The sequence below is a fragment of the Paramisgurnus dabryanus genome, chromosome 15 (assembly GCF_030506205.2).
Source record: "Paramisgurnus dabryanus chromosome 15, PD_genome_1.1, whole genome shotgun sequence".
Lineage (NCBI taxonomy): Eukaryota > Metazoa > Chordata > Actinopteri > Cypriniformes > Cobitidae > Paramisgurnus > Paramisgurnus dabryanus.
The window spans coordinates 21698153-21723798 of NC_133351.1; the positions used below are offsets into that span (position 1 = coordinate 21698153).

The window sequence follows — 25646 nt, forward strand, 5'->3', positions numbered from 1 at the left end:
AGTCCATATCTGTCTGTGCATTATTTACGTAGTATCGATTACTTTTGTCTGTAAATGTTGCCGTCCATGCATTAGGCAAATCGACGTGCATACAATAAAAATAATTTTAAAAATCCACATAATATTATCTGATCTTTTTACACAAATAAATTTAAGTATTAAAGTAGAGCGTCATATATAATCTATAAAAGATATATGGAATTTAAAAATAGATGGGTGTGCGCTTTCTACACAGGGCGACGCCATAGCGACTGTCCCTTAACGCAAAACCGGAAATGATGATTTTTGTCTCGTGAATCAGCTGATGAGGAAACAACTGACTTGAGTGTTACAAATAAGATGTGTTGACCACAAGCAACCAAAATCAGTTTTTTAACAAATGGTCCGTTTAAAATCGGAAGTTTGTGCTAAGCAGATCCTTTAACACGTCTTAGAGCGAATATTGATTTCATATGTCTTGTTAATGTAATAGACAGGAGCGAGTAGCTGCACCAGTGGACGAGATCTGGTAGGTTTCTGATTTATGCAATCTAACGGACTCTTGTTTTGCACTGCATACAGTTGTAATGTTTTAGCATTTGTCAGTGTAAAAACAATATTGTGTCGCAAAGTTTTTTGAAGGAAGTGTTCTAAATGAAATGAAACTTTTATGAACCAACACATCTTTGTTATTATTGTTGACATTTCTGAACTCGACCTTTACACCAGCAATTTTACTGAGTGTCTTATCTGTTCTTGGAGTCCTGCCTGACAGGACTGATAAACCCTCTCTCTTGTGTGTCAATAACTTTTATAAACATGCCATACTCCGATCTTATAACAGTTTCATTAGTCAGATAACGTTAAAAAGTCTAAATGTTTTTATAATGATAGTCACGTTTCTTGACTAAATTAACTTGTGTCCTGTTTTTATGGACATGCAATTTTTATAAAGCCATTAATGTTACAATGTATTCAAATTAAATCCAAAAGTCTGAAAACAGCTTTCAGTGTTAAACATGTAGGTTTCATTTTAAAAAGTAGCCTACTCTTACCTTTATATAAACTTGAGATCTCTCTTTTTTTTAAATAGTAGACTTGTTGGTCCTACAATTCACTGCAGGCTGTCATTGTAATAAAGCACTGATGTGTACAGTTGTAATCTGGACTTAGGCTTTCCTGAAACTACAGCACATGTGTTTGAATTCTGTGTCTTTTCAGATCATTTCTGCCCTGTGAAGCACAGCATGGATCCCTTAGGAGCTCGTTCTCAATTTGTGGATGTCCTGAGCCTCCCTACCTGGTCCCAGTCTCAGGGAAACCAGGATGAAGAGGATGTAGAGAACAATTTTAAAGACGATGACGGCATCCTGACCAATCAGATCAACTCTTTAACGTCCCCTTTCTCTTTCAGACAAGACATCAACAGCAAGATTGTACTTTTGTAAGTTTTCATTACAGCGCATCCTTCCTCTTCTCTGTGAATTTCTTCAGCTTATAAAGCCTGCTTAAATGTATAGGTGCCATTTACACTTTTTTAGTTGAAGAGCTTAACAAAACCATCTATGTGCGTTTGAAATGTATTCTTGTAAAGAGCTTTTTTTATCAGACACTTAATGTATTCTGCCAACAAACCTGAATTTCTTGAAGGGGACATATCATGAAAATCTGACCTTTTCCATGTTTAAGTGCTATAATTGGGCCCCAGTGCTTCTATCAACCTAGAAAAGGTGAAAAAGATCAACCCAGTAACTTAGTTTTGGTAAACCATGCTCTGCAAGCATGTGAAAGAATAGGTCATTGAAATTTGGCTCCCCTGTGATGTCAGAAGGGGATAATACCGCCTGTTAATCTGCACTATCCAACCACAGAATTCAGAATTGTGTTGAATAATTGCATCCAGTTCATGTGTCTGCCTTTACAATAACTGGGAGAATATGTTGTGTCTGTGATTGTCATGACAGTCTGCTTGTTAAGTCATGACGTAAGGAATGCCATTTCCGGGTCCAAGCCTCCAATTATTTCAAGTGAGACTACAATCCCCACAGCCATTAATAAACACTGTTTATTCATTTCATGCATTTAGGCTGTGCTTTTATAAACGTACAGTCTATACTACATTGTCTAGGCTTAAAACATTGTGGACACAAACATTTTAATGATTCATAAGATGGAGATGTCAGTATGAAGATAAATTTTGGAATCGTGATGTTTCTATAGTTTTCCATAGTCATTTTTTGAAGCATACTGTGAGTTTATATTAGGATTGCTTGTTGTTTTCTTTAGGCATCTGTGAGTGTCGGTGCCATGAGCCATCAGAAAGCAGATGGAAAAGTGGCTTTTTATTTATAGTAAACCAATACCTAACATATAAGCTCACCTTATATTTTAACACGGTTCCAATGATCCCATGCACAAAATATTTAGGCAAACATTTTTTGGAGCTTTGTTGCAATAGACCTTGTGATCTTTTAGTCATTCCCTTGTGTGTACAAATCCTCTTAATACCACAGCCACATGACACAGCCTGGAAGGTCTTTATGGTTTTCTGTCCAATGTAGCTATATGAAAACAGGATCTTTTTGCACTTTAGGGCAGGATACTTTTCACTTTGAACTAACGTTCTCTAATATGAAAGAGGAAGTTTGTTGCTTAGCAACTTCTATTTGGGTAGATTCAGAGAAACTCTTAAAATGTAAATTTGACTAAAAATAGAATTCAGCCGTGCATAAAAATGTATGCTTTCTAGATTTATTCAGTGCATGGTGATTTACAGCTGTTTATATTTGCAATGACTTTACTTAGACTTGGAAGAGCCAATATTGTTTACTGCTATTGAGATTGAGAGGGCCTTGTGTGTCATAACTTTATATTTGTCAAGTAGTGTTAGTTAAAGGTGCTCTAAGCGAATTCACGCATTTTAGGTCATAAAACGTTTTTTGTTTCATACAGTAAACATCTCCTCACTATCTGCTAGCTGCCTGTCCCCTGAACACACTGTAAGACCTGCAACAAAAACAAAGTGGTCAAACCTACAACCAGGAAACATAACAAAGTGTTCCAGCCAATAAACGACAAGAAGGGTTTGGTAGTGGTTGTTGGGCGCGTTCATGACTCGTTCAGAAAGCAGGGAAGGGAGGGGAGGAGTTAGCTACACTCCGTTTTGTTTGACAACACTTCGAACGTCAACAAGAAGTGACGTCACACAGATTCAGTTGCTTCTTTTAAGCCGCTAGAATTGTGGGGAATGCAGTTGCATGCATGGAAAAGCAAAACTTCTAGTTTATTTAATAATGTGACATTAATAACAATGCATCCTCTTTATCAAATATTGAATAACATGGGCTGTATTTCAGTTATTAGAAGGTTTTTAAGTCAAGAGTTAAATTACTCAAGTGAGTATTTCCTTTAGCAGAGATATTCTGCAGTATATTGCTTTATAACACCTAGTTCAAATCTCTTTTAAAATTAAAATAATTATTGAACTTTCATAAACGTCCAGTTGAAGTTGTCACACGTTTTAAATGTTATACATTACTATGATCTATATAATGTATAAAAGTTATGTAGGACTGTAAGGGTTGGGTATTGAATTAAATCAATTCACTTTTGATTCTACTCATCGATTATGATTATTTTTGATTCCCAGATTTGATTTCAATGTGGTAAATTATTTTGATACCAGGTTATTTAGCCTACTTATTGCCGACTGTCATGCAAAATAATTTATTTATAAACTGTGTTTTTACAAGAAACTATGAGATAAATTCTCCCTTTTTTGTAGGGACCAATCTAATTGATTGATTCCATTTGTAAAAATATAGTTTTACTACCAATATCAGTGTTAAACTATGGTTATAATAGTGAGAAAAATGTACATTTCTAATTTATGTGGTTTTAATACAAATACCATTAAACTAATGTAGTGAAAAGTGGGATTCCATTTTTTTATTTTATAGCAAAGATCTGATTCAAGAACTGGATTTTCGATTACCAACCCTAACAACTATTATTTATTTTATCCTTTCCCAAAAGCCTCTAATCAGCTGTTTGTTGGCAGGTTTCATTGTGATAGCTAGCTTGCACTATATACTTTAGTGTTGTCAGAAATTGCAGTGATGCTGAAAATAATAGCTCCTATATAGCCAGGACCCAGTTTCTTAAGCTAGTTTATCTTGTGTGAAGTTCTGGATATCTTGGATCTGATCTACCAAGTTACTTTCTTTTATGTTACAGTAATGGAGATGTGGCACTTTTAAACTGTACTGCAATCGTCAATACAAGTAATGAGACACTAACCGACAAGAACCCTGTATCAGACAGCATTCACAGACACGCTGGGCCTGAGCTGAAGGATGAACTGCTCAAATTGAAAGGTAGGGGGAGCCACCTGTCTAGCAAACCGACCTATAACTTCACTGGTCCTACACTGTTAATATTAACACTATTAATATTAGCGTCAATACATTGCTGTTTCCTGGTTTGGAGCAGATGTTATCTTCATTGTGTTTGATGAGTTTAATGATGTGGGTGTGTGTATTATTCCAGGATGTCGGACGGGTGAGGCAAAAATGACAGAGGGCTTTAACTTGGCCGCACGCTTCATTATTCATACGGTTGGACCCAAATATAAAGCCAAATACAGGACAGCTGCAGAGAGTTCTCTATACAGCTGCTACAGAAATGTCATGCAGCTCGCCAAGTAAGATGGTCCACTGCACTGATGAGAGTACTGTTCGCTAAAAACTAACTTTATTTTTACCGGTCACATAAGTAAATATACGTTTCTTCATAATTTTCTTATCTGGTACTAAAATCAGATCAAATAGTAAAGCCATTCAGGCATCCTCTTCACATTTTAGAGTTAGTAAAATAACAAGAAGCTTTATATGCACTAGCTGATGATTATAAATGGTGGCATCTTTTGAGGTCACATGTGCTTGGGCTTCTCAAAGACTTGTGGATGTTTTGTTTGAAATAGGCAAAGTAACAGCTTAGCTCCAAACTGGAGGTTTGATTGTCCAAATAAGAAATATTGTTGCAGCCATATTCATTGTGTGCTTACTCTATTGATATATGCCATTTATCTATTGTTTGCTTTGGTGTGTCAGAAAGTGGTTTTGATAAGCATTTACGTATATATGCAAAGTACAATGTGTCATCAGTACGTCAGACTACTGTCTGCTGCTATGTGGAAAACCTTTTAACAACTTAATTGTTTCAATCATCTTAATAGTCAATATGTGTTTTTGATAAGAAATTACCCTCAAAAGATTATTTTAGAGTCATTATGGTGGTAGATGAGAAATACATTGAAATACATTATAAAAATTTGCTTTAAGTATTTTGTTTTATTTGATGCATTTTTTTTTTATTGATTTGATTTGATTTTTGGTAACACTTTACAATAAGGTTGTATTTATTAACAGTACTTAATAACTAATGCATTAACAAACAAAGAACAGTATGTCTACAGCATTTATTAATCTTATTTAATGTTAATTTAAGCATTTACTTATATACATTTTATACAGTTATAAAATCAAAAGTTGTAACTGTTAACATTAATTAAGGCACAGTGACCTAACATGACAATTGTATTGGCATTAGCTAGCATAAACAAAGTTTAATAAATGCTGCATAAACTATAAAAACTATATCGATCATTGTTAGTTAATTGTTAGATCATTGTTAGATCATTGTCAGCTAATGTTTACTAATTCAACCATATGATTATCGAATTTTTATTATTATTATTTAAACATAAGCCTATCACTTATGCTAGAGGTTTTCAAACTGGGGGTGCGAGGACCCCCACGGGTTCTAGGGGGTCGCAAGAAAATTTCAAAGGACAAAGACAATTTTACGAAACGTATGAATTCATGTGTTATTGAATATTGAAAACTTATTCGATGACAATATTTCTAAATAAATATTTCTGTGTTGGTTTCTGTGCACAGGGAATATGGCATGGGGTCTGTAGGTTTCTGTGTGATCAACACAGTCAAAAGGGCATATCCACTGGAGGACGCCATACATATAGCATTAAGTAATTTTTTTTAACCTTTTATTTTATGCTGCAAGTCAAACACGTGCAGATCTTTCCTTTTTGTTGAAATTCACAGGAGCCCATATATTTACTTTTCACACATCAGAGTGTATTTTCTTTTTTTCAGGGACTGTTCGTAGGTTTCTTGAGAACCATGGTGAGAACATCGAGACTGTGGTGTTTGCTGTTTCAGATGTTGAAGAGGTTTGTGTGCTGTTTCGTTTTTGCTGTTTATGCAACAGCTTCCATCCTGTAACCCTACCATGTGTTTTCATTTTCTTATGAAACTCCCTTAATTCTACCAAAAAAACTTTGTTGTGTTTGTTAAACTTGTTATTGTACAATGGGGCAGTTTCCGGATTGATCCATGACTAGGCCTTAGTTATTTTAGGACATTTAAGTAGTTTTTACAAACATCATTACTGATGTTTGAGACAAAACGATGTCAGTGCAAGATGTTTTTAAATTAAGCTCAAACATGCATTTTAATCTAGGACTAAGATGAGTCTTAATATGTATAATATACAGTAAACATTAGTGTAATGCATTTACTGAAATGAAAAACAAAGCCAGACTGTCAAAATTTTAATGCATGAATTCATTTACACGCATAAAAAGTAAATATTGTGTCTGTTTTTTCTAGCCAGTGTACATGAAGTTAATGCCTCTGTATTACCCACGCTCAAAGAGTGAAGAGAAGGCCAGTCTTCCTCTCCTCCCTGCAGACATCGGCAATGCTGAGGGTGAGCCCGTAGTCCCGGAGAGACAGATTCGAATCGCTGAAAAGCCGGGAAATCTGGATGGTGAGCGCAAAAATATAACAATACACCCAATTGTTCAATGTAACATCTTTGGTTCGGATTCATAGACTTTCAAAATCAGTGATAGTCAGCCCAAACTTATAGGGGTAGTTTCCCGGACAGGGATTAGCTTAAGCCAGCACTAGACATTAGTTTAATTAGGAAATATAAATAGTTTTAACAAACATGCCTTGCAAAACAAAGGGCGCTGATGTATTTTAACATATGTCAGTGCAAGTTGTTTTAAGTTTAGACAGCTCTTACATTTATTTTATTTTAGTCTAGGACTAGTCTAATCCCTGTCCGGGAAACTGCCCCATAAGGTTTATTCACTTGGAAAGCACTGGACCCCCTGGAAGTTTTTATTAAATATTGTGTCCCTGCCTATGAAAACCAGGCTAAGGTCCAAAAATCTAAGCCTGAGATAATGAGCATCAAAGTTTGATTTCATCTTTTAATTTCATTATGATTTCAATCTTTGACATTACTTAGTTGGTATTAAAGATATCAAAGTTTCAATTTCAGAGAATGTTCTTTACATTATGTAGGATAATGCAGAAAATAATGACTTTAGCTGGGTTTTTACAGGCAGGGTCACATATATTAATATTTCTAAGGTGTTTGAGGACGGCTGTGAACAGTTCTGTATGAGAATGAGAGTGGATTTGGCGCCTCTTCTTTTCATGGCAATTAGAGCACATGTGTATATTTATTTGTTAGTGAGAGATTAAACTTGTGTATTTGTTTGGCTGCAGTTACTTGAAACCCAGATCGTTTGGACTGCGTTCAGGCTATGTTAAGGTGATCACCTCTCACTTGAGCTGTTCATCCAACTCAAACACACTGAGCATAAGCCAGGACCTGTGTCAATAAACACACTATGCTTTCCTGCCTTACTTTGAATGCTTTAATCCAGTACATGGAAGGGCAGCTCGAGGTCTGCTACAAAGTACCAATCCAACTCGTTCTAGATTCATTCATATATTTATTTATTTATTTATTTATTTCGACACGTTATTTGTTCCAAAGTTCAGTTTAGCCACTAGCCAGACCATTAAACAAACAGTGAAGGGAAGTTACATTTTGTCCAGACGCATTACCACGACAACGCGCGTGCATCCCATGATGCGTCTATATGACCCTGTCTGTGAAAACCCAGCTAAAGTCATGTTTTTGTGATTTATCATTCTACATAATAGGCCTGCATGATATTGGAGGGAACTAACATTGATGCAACATTGTATATTGCGATGTGATAATGTAATATAATATGAATTAACTTCTGCCTATTAGTCGTGATTAACTGTTTGCAGAATAAAAGTTTTTGTTTACAAAATATATGTGGGTGTACTGTGTATAATAGTTATGTACACACACACGCGCACCCATGTAAATAATTAAGAAACATTTGCAAGTGTATATACATGTTTATATTTATATATAATATATATTATGAATATAAATATTAATTATATAATTTTTTTTCTTAAAATTATACAGGTATCTGTGTGTATTTATATAAACATAATTATTATACACAGTACACACACGCATATATATTATGTAACTAAAAACTTTTATTCTGCAAACGATTAGTCGAGACTAATCGTGAGGCAGCACTAGCCTTGCATTTGTTGTATAGCTCACTGATTTCTCACAGAGACATCTGTGATTTCCTTCTGCTATCTGAAACCCTTTTTTTTTATAATGTACCACTAGCAAAGGGGTCCAAAATAGTATTTCTTTTGGAAAAAAAACTCTGCGATGTGACTATTGCAGCTGCAGGCATTGCGATGTCGATGCTACAGCGGTATATTGTGCAGGCTGTTTGAAATCATATTTAGTCTCATATTTAGAAAGGATCACATTTCTGTTTTACCCGATCTTGCCTCAGCGAAATTGTCTGTTATTTGACTTGTATTAAATCTCAGATATGCATGCTTAACATTATCTGTGACTACGTGTTGATATCAGGTCTAGTGAAGATGCATTAAGTTTTGTAAATTTGTGCTCTTGTGTAAAGGAAGTTGTTATTACCATTGAGCTTTTGGTTAGTGTAATACAACAAATAAACCTATTTGTACAGCCGTGTTTACCATCTTTTATTTGTTTAGACTTAATAATTTGTTCAACCATTGTTTGTCAGTTTAACTCGTTCCTTTTATATGCCAGTGAAAGTGTTGATCTTCCTTAATGTCTATTTTCCAACACATTACATTTAGGTTAGTATGATCGAGATAATTGTGCTGTTGTTATTATATATGAAATTCTCCTGAAGTCATAATAAAATTCATCTTGAAACCAAAGGCTTTACCAGACAAAGATGCTGTTAATTGTCCAAAGTACATCATAAAAGGACCACATGTTGCCTTTATTACAAAAACAAAGTCATCATCTTTGACCTGAGATAACCTTCAGCAGACAGCTGTGTCTGATTCAGTAATGGCAATGTCTCAGCCAACATTTGTGTGTCCTGTAAGCAGCAAGCACCATTTGCCCTCTTTCTCTTTACTTCTTTGTGAAAAACTTCGCTTTGAGTTTTGGCAGGTTTATATTTTCACAAACAGTTCGGGCTGGACCTTTTCATTTCTTTTTAGATATGGCTAAGTTTGGCCCTAATAGCGATTGGCTTAAAATTGTAAACAAGAAAAACAGGCAATGATGATTTTGCCTGGCTGTACATCACACACCGCTGGATTTTCCAGCTCTGAATGAGGGTGGGAGGTCAGGCCTACTGGAATGCATCATGTCGTAGTGCTCACTGAACCTGCTAATGTTCATTTCAAGCATGTGAGGGTAGATGTTACCGTTTATCACTGCAAAAAGCGTTTGTGCTTGAGCAGACTTTCACGGCCTGTTGCTTTTGGTTTTCTTGTAATATCCAGAGCTTAATGTAGAGTGCTAATAACTACACAATAGTTTTGTTTGTCATCTTCTGCAGATGACTCTGGGGATGACTCGCTTGAATCAGACTTGGGGCTTGTTGGAAATCACGCATTCGCTCGTATGGAAGGAGACGTGGATAAGCAGCGGAAACTCATCCTGCAGGGCCAAATGTCTGAGGTGGCCCAACAGAAACAGCACCAAAGGAAGTAAGAGCTCTGGTTGTCTTAATAGACACTTACAAAAACACACATGAATTTCACACGGGAATACATCTGTTTTACATGGGATTCATGTGAAAACGTTTCAATGTGATCACTTGTTATGTGTTTACGTACATGTAAAATTCATGTGGTTTTTCTATAATGGTATTGACACCTGTTTCACAAAACCAAACCCCAACCAAACATTTACCATCGTGACCATAGTTTCGACTAAAATGGCACAGTTATTGACACTGCATTGATTAGTGTGCTATCTATTTACAACAGATTTCAGCATTTGCTTTGATTTACTTGAATTAACTGTGTTAATTTAGGCACTTTAAATTGAACTTTTATCCAACTTAAGTTACCTTTTAAACCTTGTAGTTATATGTATCTGTTTGATAAAGGATTGTGACCCTGTCTGTAAAATCTAGGATAAAGTCTCATAATCTAATTTTGAGATTAGGAACATCAAAGTTTAATTTTACACATTGATTTCAATCTTTGATATGGCCAATATTTAAGATATCTTGGTTATATTTTTACAGATTGTTCTTCACAAAAAATACTATAGCTGGGTTTTTATTGGCAGGGTCACAATTTGTTACAATCTCATTTCATTGGTTGCAGAATTACATGACCACATTTTTATATATTTTCACACTTTTAGCATAGCTTAGCACAATCCATTGAATCTGATTAGACCATTAGCATCGCGCTCAAAGATGAAGTAAAAAAAAAAAATATATATATATATATATATATATATATATATATATATATATATATATATATATATATATATATATATATATATATATATACAGTCTTGTTCAAAATAATAGCAGTACAATGTGACTAACCAGAATAATCAAGGTTTTTAGTATATTTTTTATTGCTACGTGGCAAACAAGTTACCAGTAGGTTCAGTAGATTCTCAGAAAACAAATGAGACCCAGCATTCATGATATGCACGCTCTTAAGGCTGTGCAATTGGGGAATTAGTTGAATTAGTTGAAAGGGGTGTGTTCAAAAAAATAGCAGTGTGGCATTCAATCACTGAGGTCATCAATTTTGTGAAGAAACAGGTGTGAATCAGGTGGCCCCTATTTAAGGATGAAGCCAACACTTGTTGAACATGCATTTGAAAGCTGAGGAAAATGGGTCGTTCAAGACATTGTTCAGAAGAACAGCGTACTATGATTAAAAAGTTGAATATAGGGGAAAACCTATAAAGAGGTGCAAAAAATGATAGGCTGTTCAGCTAAAATGATCTCCAATGCCTTAAAATGGAGAGCAAAACCAGAGAGACGTGGAAGAAAACGGAAGACAACAATCAAAATGGATAGAAGAATAAACAGAATGGCAAAGCCTCAGCCAATGATCACCTCCAGGATGATCAAAGACAGTCTGGAGTTACCTGTAAGCACTGTGACAGTTAGAAGACGTCTGTGTGAAGCTAATCTATTTTCAAGAATCCCCCGCAAAGTCCCTCTGTTAAAAAAAAGGCATGTGCAGAAGAGGTTACAATTTGCCAAAGAACATATCAACTGGCCTAAAGAGAAATGGAGGAACATTTTGTGGACTGATGAGAGTAAAATTGTTCTTTTTGGGTCCAAGGGCCACAGGCAGTTTGTGAGACGACCCCCAAACTCTGAATTCAAGCCACAGTACACAGTGAAGACAGTGAAGCATGGAGCATGATATGGGCATGTTTCTCCTACTATGGTGTTGGGCCTATTTATCGCATACCAGGGATCATGGATCAGTTTGCATATGTTAAAATACTTGAAGAGGTCATGTTGCCCTATGCTGAAGAGGACATGCCCTTGAAATGGTTGTTTCAACAAGACAATGACCCAAAACACACTAGTAAACGGGCAAAGTCTTGGTTCCAAACCAACAAAATTAATGTTATGGAGTGGCCAGCCCAATCTCCAGACCTTAATCCAATTGAGAACTTGTGGGGTGATATCAAAAATGCTGTTTCTGAAGCAAAACCAAGAAATGTGAATGAATTGTGGAATGTTGTTAAAGAATCATGGAGTGGAATAACAGCTGAGAGGTGCCACAAGTTGGTTGACTCCATGCCACACAGATGTCAAGCAGTTTTAAAAAACTGTGGTCATACAACTAAATATTAGTTTAGTGATTCACAGGATTGCTAAATCCCAGAAAAAAAAATGTTTGTACAAAATAGTTTTGAGTTTGTACAGTCAAAGGTAGATACTGCTATTTTTTTTGAACACACCCCTTTCAACTAATTTCCCAATTGCACAGCCTTAAGAGCGTGCATATCATGAATGCTGGGTCTTGTTTGTTTTCTGAGAATCTACTGAACCTACTGGTAACTTGTTTGCCACGTAGCAATAAAAAATATACTAAAAACCTTGATTATTCTGGTTAGTCACATTGTACTGCTATTATTTTGAACAAGACTGTATATAAAATATTGAAAAAAGTTTTGATACTTTTCTTATTTAAAACTTGACTCTTCTGTAGTTACATCGTGTACTAAGACAGACGGAAAATTAAAAGTTGTGATTTTCTAGGCAGATATGGCTAGGAACTATACTCTCATTCTGGCGTAATACCGTAAAACTTCAAATAATAGCCCGGGCTTTTATTTTCCCAAACCTATTGTCACACCAGGCTTCTAAAAGAGACAGGCGTCTATAAGAGACAGGCTTTTAATTTAATTGTTCCAGCATGACAGCAGGAGATTACCACATATTACGTTTTATTTATAATTTGAATGTGTTAAACTAATTAGTTCGTGTAAGAATAATGGTCTTAAATTATTGTCAGCATAAATAAAGCAAATGAGGATATGCTTTTTATTGGTTGTTGCGTAAAATCTTACCCAGATACAACAGTGCTATTTTCTGATTGGCTATTGTGTAGCCTCTTTCTTTTTTTTTGATTGGCTCGCTTGACTAGAACTCCAGGGGAGACGGGCTTGATAGAGAGAGCAGTACGGCCAGATACATTTTGGGCGCTGCAGCATATTAAATATGATAAATAGTGTTTCCGCGTATGAAATACAATGTGTGGCGGGAGTGCATACATGACAAAAGACTGAAAGCCTGGCTATTATCAGCGGCCTCAAAACACTACCGGCCCACTGGGAAAAGTCCCGACTCTCCCGATTGCCACTTCGCTACTGTCATCATCACTTCAATCCTGACGACGAACCTTGTTGTGTTGTCATAGTGATGAGTAATGGAACGACTGCGTCTGTCACGTGACATCTACCGGTAATCAAAACTTGCAATCTGCACCATAGAACTGGCTTAAACAGACGATCTGACGGGTTTTAGAAGATTAAATAGAACCCAAAACTAAAAAACAGACCAGACCTTTATTTGAGACAGGCGTTTATTTACCCAAACCTGTCGTCACACCAGGCGTCTAAAAGAGACAGGCGTCTATTTGGGACTCGGCTATTATTTGAAGTTTTACGGTAATCAAGGACTTTGCTGCCGTAACATGGCTGCAGGAGGCGCAATGATATTGAATTATACGAAATTATATTGAAATGATATGAAAATCGCAATTTTTTTGTCAGTCTTAGTACACGATTGTAACTACAGAAGAGTAAAGGTTTAAATAGGCAAAATATCGAAATTCTTTGGTTATTTTTGAGCGCGATGCTAATGGTCTAATCAGATTCAATGGATAATGCTAAGCTATGCTAAAAGTGGTAGCGCCAGACACTGAGATCATCTGAAAGGATTCCAAAATGGTAAAAATCAAATGTTTAACTCTAGGGGAGCTGGAAAATGAGCCTATTTTCAAAAAAATTGGAGTGTCCCTTTAAGTATAAAATCTTATTCGTTTTTTTCTATTTCTCTACAGCTATAACCGCTGGCTGTGCCGAGCACGGGCAGATGATCTCTCAGACATAGCAGCATTAAAAGCATTATATCAAACCGGTCAGTGGGTATTCATATGTAGCAGTAACAATGTCCAACTCGTGGTGTAACTGTAGCAGTGCAGTGTTTGTCTGTTTTACCTCTCATATGTTCTTCAGCACATGCTTGCATTCTCTTTGTGTCTGTTTCTCTGTATTTCTTTGTGCACATGTGGACTTTGCGCTCCCTCCATCTGTGTGTTTGCACTCTGGGCAGGAAACCTTTGTTCTGCCTCATTGAGCTCAACATCAGGGGGTTCTGTAATCCATTTCTCTTGTTTCACGATTTCTGGATCAAAAATAGCCACTAAAGTAACGGTTGATGTGTGGATATATTTATCATCTTCATCCTCTTTTCTTGTTGCTAGTTCAGATAGTGTCAAAAAAGCTTCCCAGCTGGGTTTCAAACCAAAAACTCTAGTCGAGTTATGAGTGGAGCTCTTTTGAATTTCTTTTGAATTTCTTTTTTAAATGTTTTTTTGTTGTTGTTGTCAGATTGGGTTGTATAAATCACATGTCTTTTATGACCAAAGGGGGGCAGGCTTTCTCCAGCTGGGCACCACTATATCTTATTCATTATGCCACACAAGGACAAACTACTGTACATGTAGACTTGAAGTGACATCCAGATGTTTATGGTAATATGCTACAAAAGATGTATTCAAAAATATGTAACCATATTCGCTCTTTCAGTTCTGTAGGATGAGTTCGTTAAGCAGGGTGATGTTGAGACTTGCAGTGAGAGCATTTAAATATGATGTTTGATGTCGGATAAGGAAATTGCAGCGCATATTGCCGACAGGCTGCCGACCCCTTAATCCTTAACCAGACTCAAAGCCTGGGCAGACTGTCAGACAATATGCGATGCATGTTATGTAGTGGGTGTGGAGGAAACTATCTTAATGCTGTCCAAGTATGCCACAATGTTTTGTTTCTTACTTTCAGGTGTTGATATATGTGGCAGGACGGTCATGGTAGTTGTCGGCAGGAATATTCCAGTTACAGTCATTGATATGGAGAAGGTAAAAAGTTAATGTTTGTACTTACTTTTTTTTTCTAGGGCTGTCAAAAGTTTAATCACGATTAATCCCATACAAAATAAAAGTTTGGTTTTGCATAATATATGGGTGTGTACTGTGTAATTATTTTGTGTATATATAAATACTCGCATACATGTATACATTTAAGAAAAATTTTATGTATGTATATTTTTTATCTATATGTAATATAAAATATATCAAAATCCAAAATATATATTTAAAAAAAAAATATATATATATATAATTTATTTATTTATTTATTTGGATTTTGATATATTTTATATTCCTTAAAGATAAAAAAATTTACATACATAACATTTTTCTTAAATGTATACATGTATGCGTGTATTTATATATATATTTATATATATTAGGGATGCACCGAATCCTACTTGCATCCTTATTCCATTAACACAGTAAAACACATTAATGAAGTAAACAACGTCCACAGCAGTGCATTTTTCATTTTGTTTGATTTTAACTGTAAAAAAAAATGATAGGCAGCATTATGCCAGGATGACAAGTGGGAAAAACTATTTTGACAATTACCATAAGCCTATGCATAATGAAAGCGATGCGGTGTGATGCGCTACTTTTTTCCAGGTGCATCCACGAAATAATACAAAATAATTACACACATCGCACACACATATATTATGCAAAAACGAACTTTTATTTTGTATGCAATTAATCACGATTTAACCTTTTGACAGCCCTATTTTTTCATATTTATGACCCTGTTTGTGAAATCCAGGTGAAGATGAAGTCTTATTATCTAATTTTGAGATTATGAGCATAAAAATGTAGAAACACATATATCAGGATAATATTCTGAATGTTCTTTACAGTACATGTAGGATTTTTTTTTTTTTAGTGATTTATAGAAAAAATGTAGAAAAAATAAAATATGTATAAAAAAGTAGAAAAAAAATCACAAGAAATGTCCTTAGCTGGGTTTTCACAGGCAGGGCTATATTACTGCCCAATTTCGCCTGGTTTACTTAAATAAACATTTGCAATATTTTTTCTAAATATGTAAAGAAAAATTTGCATTGATGATTTCTCTGTATTTTTGTTTTTGTGTACGTGTGATAGGCCTTACTTTATTTCATCCATGTAATGGACCATATTACAGTAAAGGAGTATGTGATGGTGTATTTCCACACGCTCACCGGTGAACACAACCACCTGGACACAGACTTCCTCAAAAAGCTGTATGAAATTGTGGACACCAAGTAAGAACAGTTTCTGCATCATCACAGAAATACAGTTAACCACCCACACATCTTCCTCTCTATGACCCTTCAAAGGTTTAAATATGACTTCACCATCTTATTTGGCTGATGTAGTCTGTAAACACATAAATCTTTGACACATATGGAAAAGCCAGTCTCATTGTCATAAAATGCTAACTCAGTGAGTCATTAATTTTATCATCTGCTTTTGCCAAACACTACTATCTCCCTAAACCAAATGTAGCCAAAAGACATCACATATGTTGCGATAATTATTCGTGAAAGTCTTCCTGTTTGTGAAGATTTATGCAAAGCAACTCAACCTGGCTGCGCTGTCTGTTTTCGGGTTATGACAGACTTGGAAAGCACCATTCGAAGTCGATCCACACACACACACACACACACACACACACACAGCGCTGAGTCATATTTCCTTTACCTGCTCTGCACTTCAGAGTATCGCTCTCGAAGTGGGTGCTCGAATGTTGCTGAGATGTTGGTTCCTCTTAGGAAAGAAAAATAATATTGCCTTTAGTAACGTCCTGCGAAGCACAATGGGAAATTTTGAGGGGGATTCTGGTTATCAGGGTTAGAACATCGAGAGTGAATGCAATGGCCCTGACACCTTGTTAATCGGGGAAGAACTGAGGTCTCTGTGTTCTTCCGCTCAGCCAACTGAGAAAATGGCCAAACCATCACCACCACCAACACCAGACGCCTACAGATGCTTCAATGGGTGGAACTAAATAGCATCACGATTGCGTCATCAGATCGAACAGCCCTTGTGAAACTTTGTGATCGGTGTTTCCTGGCTTAGCGGAGGAGAGTGAGTCTTAAGAGACACATTCGTGGGAGGTGAGCGTGAGGTCATGTTTTCGGGGGACATCACAGAGGAAACCACGTTCTTTGAAATAAAAAGCTTAAATACCCTTTAGCTCCAGTCCCTCACACTTTCCGTACATTGTGGAGATTGGCGTGACTCATTGCTCTGAAAGGCCAATTTGTTTCGTGTCATTTATTATCAGGCATTCAGCAGAGCATAGAAGAAACCATTATTGTTATCGTAGTTTTTATTATACTAAGACAACAATCTTTATAAAGTGTTTTGCGAACATAACACCGTGGGCAGGATTCTGTTATGGTTCTGTAAGCAATCGGAGTTGTGTTTAGCCAATAGTTTATCACTCCCAATAACCCCTGCTCATGGTTTTGGAGCAGACAGTGCGAGTCTATCGTGGGAACGAGGAAAAATGATGTACACGTCTCTTACGCTTTTCAAACACCCCTCCGCTTCTGGCCAGCCAATCGTCCAGATCTGTATAACTCTGCGTGCTTTGGACGACATTGTGCGGTTTGGACGCGACGGGCCTGCTGGACTCGATTTAGTCTGTTGCTCGTTCTCAAAAAAATGCACCCTTGTGCACAAACTGTTTTAAGTAATCTAATGGGTTTAAAGACCAATGCACCGGAGGAATTTGCTATTATTATAATAATTTATTTTGTAAAATTAAAACCATTTTTTTCGTTTCCTTTGCCTTTTAGGTTTAAGAAAAACCTGAGAGCTTTCTACTTTGTTCACCCAACATTCCGCTCCAAGGTAAATGTAATCACTTCATCAGCTCCTATTTAAGTCTATTAAATTACGTTTTAGATGTTCATCTAGAAATGAGCAGCACCATGAAAGCTTTCTTTTTGTGGGCCTCTACGGGGTATATGGTTCACATGTTTCACATTGACTGAGAAAGACTGTGTGCAATTGAATACGTTTATACAGTACACATCTCTGTAATCACATTGAGATTCATAATAAATGCGTCCGCACTAAGTGTTCCACACAACCTATTCAGGTTATTGAAGTGCTTATGAGTATGTGTTGTGTTTGCTTTCATTTATGAAATTATTCAACAATTATTCTCTCTGCTCTCCAAACGCAGAAAAACACACGCAATTAAATCTCACGTAATTGTTTGTTTAAAAATGCATCCATTTCAGTCTGAGAATGCACGGCCATTGTTACATTTCCAGGTGTGAAACGTGTCGGGATGAGTCATTTGAATAAACACTACTGATGCTGAAAAGCTTTGGGAGCTAGAGAGTTTGCCATAAGCAGGGAAACATTTAATTTACATGTGCGTTTTGAAAAATTTTCTGGCTGTCTATTTTAAAATTGATCTCTTCATGGTGTATTTTTTGGGCTCTTTTCCTACTTAACAAAATACTTTTTCTAAGAATAAATAAATAACTGAAGTCTAAGGGGGTGTGCACACCAAAGCTTTAAAACGCGATTGAAAACGCCAGGCGGACACCAACTGACAGCTTTTTTCAGCTAAGCGCTTTGGTTGCTGTGATTCTCATGCTTTGTTTATCAGTCGTTGAACCAGTTGGTTGTTGTGAAGTTTATCCCGCCCCTCCTTCACTGTGATTTGATGCCGCGTGAGAACTGACATTGACGAGCTGGGCTTTTGACCTAAAGTTGAGTAAGGGGGTGTGCACTTCAAAGCTTTTACACCCGCGGCCAGCACATTTTTCCAATTGTTTCCAATGGAAGCTCTGCGTTTTTCAAATAAGCCAGCAGCTAGCGATTTTCTTACGCGTTGAAAACCGGCGCTAAGCGCTGAGCGTCGAGAGTTGAAAGAGATTCAACTTTGGGTGAAAGCTCCGCTCGTCAATGTCAGTTCTCACATGGCCGTCCAATCACAGTGGAGGAGGGGCGGGACAAGTATCAAAACAACCAACAGGCTTACAGCTCAGGTATCACAGCTACCAAAGCGTTCGGCTGAAAAAAGCTGACGCTCAGCTGAAAAAACAGCTGGCAATCGGTGTCCTCCAGGTGTTTTCAGCCGCGTTTAAAAGTTTTGGTGTGTACACCCCCTATTTTTCAACTCTCTGCGCTCTAGTGCAAAAAAAAAGCCATACGCTGGCTTTTTTTAAAAAAACTGCCGCTTCCATTGGAAACAATTAAAAACATACGCCGGCCGCCAGAGTAAAAGCTTTGGGCGGTGTTAGTTGTACTGGCTAACTTTATATATCAATCTCAATTTAGTTTTTTTGCACTGTAAATCCAAAAGCAATGATTTACATTTTGTCTTATTACTTTACTGTGAAATAACAAAAGGATTTGACCTTTTTCGCTCTATGAAACAGTTAAAATTATATAACACTGTCATCATTTTGACGTAATTGAATAAATTGACATTCAGTTCACTTTTGAAAAACAGAAGGTAGGAAGCTTCCTACATTTATTTTTTATTAAATGTATAAATGTTATTTGTTTTTGTGACTCTGTCTGTGAAATACAGGCTAAAGTTATGAGATTAGGAGCATCAAAGTTTGATTTTACTCATTAATTTCAATATTTGACATGACCTTACTCCATCACGTTCTTTACGTTCATGTTTATGTAGGTTGATTATATGTAGAAAAATGACTCTTTAGCTAAGTTTTCATAGACTGGGAAACATTTTGTGTTTTTTGCTTAGAATAAAAATACAAGGTGCAAATTTTGTCCCATGCAAAAATGTCAAACCTTTTTTACTAATATTATTTATTTAATAATACGATTGCCATTCTTAGGTGGATAAAGGCCATTTTAAGAATGCAAACATCTTTTATTAACTCTGTTGAGATAAAGATAAATAGTGTCACTTTAAGGATCTCTTTTGCAACATTGAAAGATCCATCTCGGTCCTTCTATAAGGTTTTTTTGCTTTACTTTTTTTAGGTGTCTACATGGTTTTTCACAACGTTCAGTGTATCAGGCCTGAAAGAGAAAGTTCATCACATAGAGAACCTGCAGCAGCTCTTCACCTGTATCCTACCAGAGCAGATTGACATCCCTCCTTTTGTCCTGGAGTATGACGCACGGGTGAGTTTGCGATCCTGTGACACACACATCTGCCTGTAATGTCTCTAATAAACGCCTATGACATTTAATCATTTTATTGTAGGAGGTTATACTTTGAAACGCTAATGTGTTATTTATTAAAATTAAATCTTTGACAGAACCGGATGTATTTCTCTGTAACTCAAATTAAGAACATTCATCATCTGGGGATGTTTGTTTTTGGTTTCTGATGACTAAAGATTGCCAATGTTGTTTCAGTTGAGCAAGCACATCTTTAAGGACTTTTAAGGACATGTTTAACTCCATCATCTTTATTCTCAATCATAAAGGTTTTCTCATTGCTTAACGTATTTGAAATATGCATCTTGCAACGACTGTAGAGGTTTCCCTGTATGACCTCTTTCTTAAATGCAGCTTTTCAATCTGCTTCATTTTTGGTAAAGCTGCTATATAAAATATTCATGGATTTTTATAGCTCTTAATGAGCTCCTTTTATATTTTGAAACCGGTTGTGTTTGGCTTGTGGAAATGAGATTCTTTGGGTCAGATGTTAAAAATAAGTCTCTCAGTATGGGTGGAGGAAACTCGTTCGCTTCTCAGACTGAAAGAGGTCTTAGTCGTGAGAAATGAACCCGTCTGAGTGCTTCCTGCCTCCGCTCAGACTCAAGACGGAAAACATTGGATGACTCAACCTGTAATGTGGGTTAGGGTGACAATTAAAAGACAGCTAAATATTAAGTTTAGTCAAGTACTGCTGCACGTGAGGTTAAGTTATGATTGCAGTTGTCTGGATTTAAAGAATCTAATATTAGTTTTAACAAGTCTTGTGGCATTTTCTTCCCTTGACCTGCAAACGTTGTGGTCGAGTGAATATTAAAATTTTGGGTACATTTGTTCCCACTGTTTCAAAAATTACTCGGATATTATGAGCAAGAATGCAATACAAGGTTTCCACTGAGTCAAAATGGTACAGTTTGGCCTGAGCTTATAGGTTATTTCAATTTTGTACAATTGCAGAGAAGATTGGTGGTGTAATTTAGCATTTTGCGACCTGGGCTGGTAACCAAAAATTTACTACTACACTGTCAGAAGCAAAATTTACAAAACTGTACTTTTTCTGTCACTGGTGTGTTACCCTAAGGTTCTGTTTTCTATCTTTACAGGCATACAAAACATAATACAGTGTAGTACCTTTTGGGTACATTACTGTACCTTAAAGAGTTACATGTTTTGTACACCGAACATTCAACTGTTCCATAAGTCAAAAACTTTCCATAAGTCAAAAACTTAAAGGAATAGTCTTCTCATTTTCAATATTAAACTATGTTATTACCTTAACTAAGAATTGTTGATACATCCCTCTGTCATCTGTGTGCGTGCACGTAAGCGCTGGAGCGCGCTGCGACACTTCGATAGCATTTAGCTTAGCCCCATTCATTCAATGGTATCAAACAGAGATAAAGTTAGAAGTGACCAAACACATCAACGTTTTTCCTATTTAAGACAAGTAGTTATACGAGCAAGTTTGGTGGTACAAAATAAAACGTAGCACTTTTCTAAGCAGATTTAAAAGAGGAACTATATTGTATGGCGTAATAGCACTAATGGGAGTACTCACGCACACAGATGATAGAGGAATGTATCAACTATTCTTAGTTAAGGTAATAACAGTTTAATATTGAAAATGAGTAGACTATTCCTTTAAATATCAATTAAGTTATTTACCTGACAAAATGTGATTTTCTTTATCTCACTACTTTACTTGAAACTTAGTGATTTGCTATTAAATTAAAAAAAAACACCAGAAGCATTTTGTTATGCCTGTTAGGACATTCAAGTAAACGCTTTGTGAACCACCTAACATTTTTGGTTTGTAAAACTGCCGACTTCATCATTACACATACAAGTAATTTTATTTAAATGGGTTTGTCACACCACATATACTGTATCAGTATATATGATGTATTGTCATGTACGATGTGTCTGACAAACAAAATTGGTAAAGTCTAAAAAAAAAAGATAAAATTATAAATGATGTTGATAAAACAGCACTATTAAATAATACACACGCTCAATCTTATAATGCTTGAAGTGGCTTGAGTTTTTTACATGCAGACATCACTGCTAATGGAGATACTTTATTGAACGCTCCTTTAATCTAGGATGAGGTTTCATCTGTGTCTTTAAGAGGACTCTTGGTCATGTCTGTGTTTGTAATAGAATATACTAAACTAGTATAGATAAACTAATATAACTACTCCTAATTATTCATACACACATGGTCAGGTAGGATTTGTTTCATGCCAGTTTTTTGTCTATTTGTATTCCGGCTCAAATTGCCCAGGATTACCGCTGTATTCCTGTAAATGAAAAGGTGAATTATGGCACAAGGTGAAGTAGCTGTGAAGAATCGATCATGTCACTAATGTATTAAATGGATGCTCTTTCTCTTTGCACCAGGTGCACATCGTGGGGCACAGACTTAATAAAAAAAAAAAAGAAATGTATCAGCAGGTCGTTTTTGTGTGTGCGTCTATTTGATGTCTTTTCGCATGAGTGACATTTTGTACTTGTTGTTGAACATGTTAAAGCAAACTGGGACGAATTATTAGTCAAGTAGAATTTAATTGTTTTTTTTTAATTTTTTTTGGCACATCTACACCCATCCTACATGGGTAAATGTAGAAGGTTGCTTGGAAGGCATGTGGTTGTGTATTTTAAATCTTATCTTCGGCTTAATTTATCTCATCTTATAGATATGCAAGGAATATTCTCGACTTATCTGGAGTAGACGATCGTCATGTTGGTATTTCTTGAACTTGTTGTTATGTTAATACAATTACATACATTACTCATGTGTGCCTGTTCTTATATGTGGCCCTGCACCACAAAACCCAAGGGTTTATTTCTATTCTAAACATTATTAGAATATTATGTAAGGATCATGTTCAATACAGATATTTTAGTTTCCTACTGTATATGTATATATATATATATATATATATATATATATATATATATATATATATATATATATATATATTTTTTTTTTTTTTTTTTAAGGAATACATTTATTTTATTTATTATTATTTAAATATATATATATATATATATATATATATATATATATATATATATATATATATATATATATATATATATATATATATATATATATATATATATATATATATCTCAAATATTTATTCCTTAAAAATATAACCTTGTTATCTTTAACACTGACGAAGTAGGGCCACGCCAAAGATTAAACTCAAACTTGGATGCTTGCAGTGTCAAAATTTTATTATAAGACCTTGATTTCACAGACATGATCACACATAGTATTTCCTAAGCACAACCTTTACTAAATATTTGCATCCCTGCCCTTCAAAAGGAAGCAAAGATTTTAATTTATGGTATCCTGTTCTGTTGACGTGAGTAATGGTGGCGCTTCGCCAATTCCCCGTCAGTTTTTATAGTATTTAGCACTTCCCACCTTATTGGTGGCCAAACATGACTTTTACTACTGCGTGTTTATCTTTATTCATCTGTACTCATAAGTGTCGTCTGTACTCTTTCAGGTTAACAGCCCGTATTATACATCTCACTCCTCGGGTCTGTGACGGTATCAGATAAAGCAAGTGCAGTAAGGCTTGACAGGATCTGTCACTGTATGCTGAGCCTCTGGGCAAACACTGAACCCGATGACACTGATGGCTATGTCAGAGATGTATCTCAGTCATTCCTTGGAAGCAAAGTTTTCCGGGTGACAAACAGAGAAAGCTGATACTCCTTCTTTCAATAATGCTGTATAAACATAACCTGCTGAACGTGCCACAGACTGAAACGAAACCAAAATGTCAACGAAGGAACTGCTGGTTTGACTTAAGATCAAGTTTGAAAAATGTATATATTTACGTTTTTGTGAACTAAATTTGACAAATATGCATAACAGCTGATATTTTGTACCTGGAAACAATAATTACTGCTATTTTTGATTTTCATTTAGTAATGTCACCACTGTACTTTGCCACCTAAGTCTACATTGTTTTGTAGTTTTATTGCATTCCACATCTGCACTGTCACCATCTGGAGCAGTTTATTTTTTTCAGCCACAAAGACAGTTAAAGTTTTGTCTCCTGTATTAAACATAAACATTACTACAGATTCACCTGAAAGATTGCTGTTTGTCCAACACTCTCAGAGAAAAGGTAAAAGCTGTCACTAGGGTGTTACCTTTCCAAAAAGTACATTTTTGTACCTAAAGGCTGCATGTTAGTACAGTGACAACTTGTGTACCCTTATTACTGAGAGTAAAACTGGTCTATGTATATATCAGTTCCCATTATAACATCAAAACACATGAATGACATCCAGTATAAATAACACAAGCTGCTTACTGTGATCGTCAGCACCAATATATCACAGTACCAGAACGTCTCAATGTTTATTTGCACTCAATTTATATTTTTGTCTCTGAGATTTTCAAGTGACTGCCCTTTTTCAGATTGTATGTTTACACCTCCGGTAGATTTTTTGGTATCTGTTTCTATCTATACAAGACGTCAGTGTTCATGATTGGTGGATCTTCAGATGCCCAAGATACACTAAAATTTTTAAAGGGCGTCACTTTGTATTTTCTTCAAAAAAACGAAGCAGATTTACATGCATGGCCAAAGTGAAGGACTGTAAATATTTAACTGTAGATGCTACTAATGCAGTCTGTTACTACTAATTTTGGTTTGTTTTAGTGAGCCGATACCGAAACTGTGCATTAATTGTGTTAAATTATGTACTGTTTTAAATGAAGTATGAGAAATAAATCATAGTGCTGTTTGAATAAAAGAAAATCTGATGGTTGAATGTTATCATTAGTCTTTGTTTGGGTGCTATTGGTAGTTATTTAATAGCGATAATCAGTATTTTCACATTTGTATTCAATATATTTTAAATCTAAGATAAATATAGTCATTTATTTATTTATTTGATGTAAAAATTGTAAGAATAGCTCTTTTTAAAGTATTGCTAAGTTTAATATTTAAACTTTCAAGCTTTTATGCATCATAGATTTTAATTTGGAAAACATTCTCTCTTTTTCGGTCTATATACACTCACCTAAAGGATTATTAGGAACACCATACTAATACTGTGTTGGACCCCCTTTGGCCTTCAGAACTGCCTTCGTTCAATTCTACGTGGCACTGATTCAACAAGGTGCTGAAAGAATTCTTTAGAAATGTTGGCCTATATTGATAGGATAGCATTTTGCAGTTGATGGAGATTTGTGGGATGCACATCCAGGGCAAGCTCACGTTCCAACACATCCCAAAAATGCTCTATTGGGTTGAGTTCTGGTGACTGTAGGGGCCATTTTAGTACAGTGAACTCATTGTCATATTCAAGAAACCAATTTGAAATGATTCAAGCTTTGTGACATGGTGCATATCCTGCTGGAAGTAGCCATCAGAGGATGGGTACATGGTGGTCATAAAAGAATGGACATGGTCAGAAACAATGCTCAGGTAGGCCGTGGCATTTAAACAATGCCCAATTGGCACTAAGGGGCCTAAAGTGTGCCAAGAAAACATCCCCCACACCATTACACCACCACCGTGGTGTACAAGGCATGATGGATCCATGTTCTCATTCTGTTTACGCCAAATTCTGACTCTACTATCTGAATGTCTCAAGGTTGTG

At 35.9% G+C, this 25646-nt stretch overlaps 1 protein-coding gene across 1 annotated transcript; it reads left to right on the plus strand.

Moving 5' to 3' along the window:
• The first annotated feature begins 290 nt into the window (after positions 1 to 290).
• gdap2 (ganglioside induced differentiation associated protein 2) lies at positions 291 to 24812 on the plus strand. The gene is made up of 14 exons (XM_065292760.2): positions 291 to 508; positions 1201 to 1423; positions 4216 to 4355; positions 4528 to 4681; positions 5940 to 6028; positions 6156 to 6232; positions 6672 to 6831; positions 9770 to 9920; positions 13776 to 13852; positions 14776 to 14852; positions 15966 to 16105; positions 17648 to 17702; positions 19827 to 19970; positions 23531 to 24812. The coding sequence occupies exons 2-14, from the start codon at positions 1227 to 1229 to the stop codon at positions 23570 to 23572; spliced, it is 1503 nt and encodes a 500-aa protein (XP_065148832.2). The 5' UTR covers positions 291 to 508; positions 1201 to 1226; the 3' UTR covers positions 23573 to 24812.
• The last annotated feature ends 834 nt before the right edge of the window (positions 24813 to 25646 follow it).

Bases quoted from the DNA above. Each gene is read 5' to 3' on its own strand.
- gdap2 (XM_065292760.2), top strand. From the start codon at position 1,227: ATGGATCCCTTAGGAGCTCGTTCTCAATTTGTGGATGTCCTGAGCCTC. The intron at 1,424-4,215 runs GTAAGTTTTCAT...TTTATGTTACAG, and splicing joins AACAGCAAGATTGTACTTTT to TAATGGAGATGTGGCACTTT. The intron at 16,106-17,647 runs GTAAGAACAGTT...TTTGCCTTTTAG, and splicing joins TATGAAATTGTGGACACCAA to GTTTAAGAAAAACCTGAGAG.